Below are 1,338 nucleotides of genomic sequence, written 5' to 3' on the forward strand. Positions count from 1 at the left end.
GCTGTGCGCCGCGCAGTCGCCGTCCGAGCCCAGCTCGCTCTCGGCCGCCAGCGGGGACGGCGCGATGCTGCCGCCGCCTTCCTGGTCGTCGTCCTGGACCGCCAGCCCCCCCGCCAGCTTCATGGCGCGGCCCCCGGGGGAGCGGGGCTGCCTCCCTGCCCCTGCTCCTGGGCAGCTGCACAGGGGCTTCACTCTCCGCTCTTCAGCCTTACACTCTTTTTGAGGAGGGGGAGGTCCACTTGGAGTATAAGGGAGAAGAGTGGGGGTCTTCCTTCTCTCCCCCGCTCTCTTCAGAGGGACGCCCCGATTCCCTTGCCCACCCCACTGTGCTGTGGCTGCCCGGGGGATGGGGTGAGGGGGTCGCAGGGCGGTACAGGACGGAGGAGGAAGAGTAGCAATAATCGAGTCACTCAGTGCGCCTGGGCCGGGGTCCTGAGCAGCCGGCTTCTCCAAGTTTGTCCTTCTGCTGGAGACGCTCCTAAGGTCCCTGCGCGCGGGTGCCCCGAGCCATGAACCCCGGGGGCTGGCCCTCGCTGCGCTGCGCTGCTCCGACCTGCTGCTTCCCGGGCGCTCTCAGCGGGCTCCTCGCCGGGCTGTCACGCTTGTTAGGGTGACTGTCATTATCTCTCCCGCCGTGGCTCGCTCTCTCCCCACCACGTTCAGACCAGCCCATTATAACATTCAGGCAGCCGGGGAGAGGCGGAGCTAGGGCGAGGAGCTGGAAGCATGGTAGCAAAGGTGGGCACTCGTTAAGAAGCAGGAGTTGGCGGCATAATGAGGGGGGTGGCAATTAGGGCTTGTTAGAAACTCATTGCTTGCTACTTGTTTGCATCTTGCTCCTCTCCCCGCCCCCCTGACTGCCAGGGACCGCCCCTTTGCTTCCCTCCCATTCCCGGGTGTTTGCAAAGGAAGAAGCCGGGTCGGGACAGATTTGCATAGCAGGTTCCTCCTCCCAGGTGTAAAGGGCAGGCAGGGTTGCAGGTGGCAGAGCGAAGCCGGGTGCAGGCGCCTGCTTTTTACAGGACTTCTCAGCACAGCGACAAGTTGTCATGGGACAGCTGAACAACCTGCTGGAATCCAGTGCAATCCTTCCAGCCCTATGAATGCCTGATGATGATTTAGGGGTGTAGGTCTAAGGACACAGACAGGCAAAGCTCTCTGGGTAAAAAGCTGGGACCAAGTACTTGGAAAAAATGAAATAGCTGGAAAAAAGTTCTTTGCAAGCTTTCAGGCACAAACACCCTTGTTGAGGCATTGGGAGACTGCTGCTGTTATGTGTTCTCCAAAGTAGAAAAGAAGCTGAAGTATAATGATGATGATTTATGTAGCCTGACAAAG

The 1,338-nt window shown here is 60.0% G+C and overlaps 1 protein-coding gene across 1 annotated transcript in view; it reads right to left on the reverse strand.

The window, feature by feature from the left end:
• Positions 1-720, reverse strand: part of FOXQ1 (forkhead box Q1) — a gene marked incomplete at its 3' end in the record, with an annotated part of 5,972 nt that extends 5,252 nt beyond the window's left edge. The window contains exon 1 of the mRNA XM_019518583.1: positions 3-720. Within this exon, the coding sequence (XP_019374128.1) occupies positions 3-123 (121 nt within the window). The remainder of the gene's footprint in view (positions 1-2) is intronic.
• Between the last annotated feature and the right edge of the window lie 618 nt (positions 721-1,338).

The sequence above is a fragment of the Gavialis gangeticus genome, unplaced genomic scaffold (genome assembly GCF_001723915.1).
Source record: "Gavialis gangeticus isolate Ggan-Ray unplaced genomic scaffold, GavGan_comp1, whole genome shotgun sequence".
In the NCBI taxonomy this organism is placed as follows: Eukaryota; Metazoa; Chordata; order Crocodylia; family Gavialidae; genus Gavialis; species Gavialis gangeticus.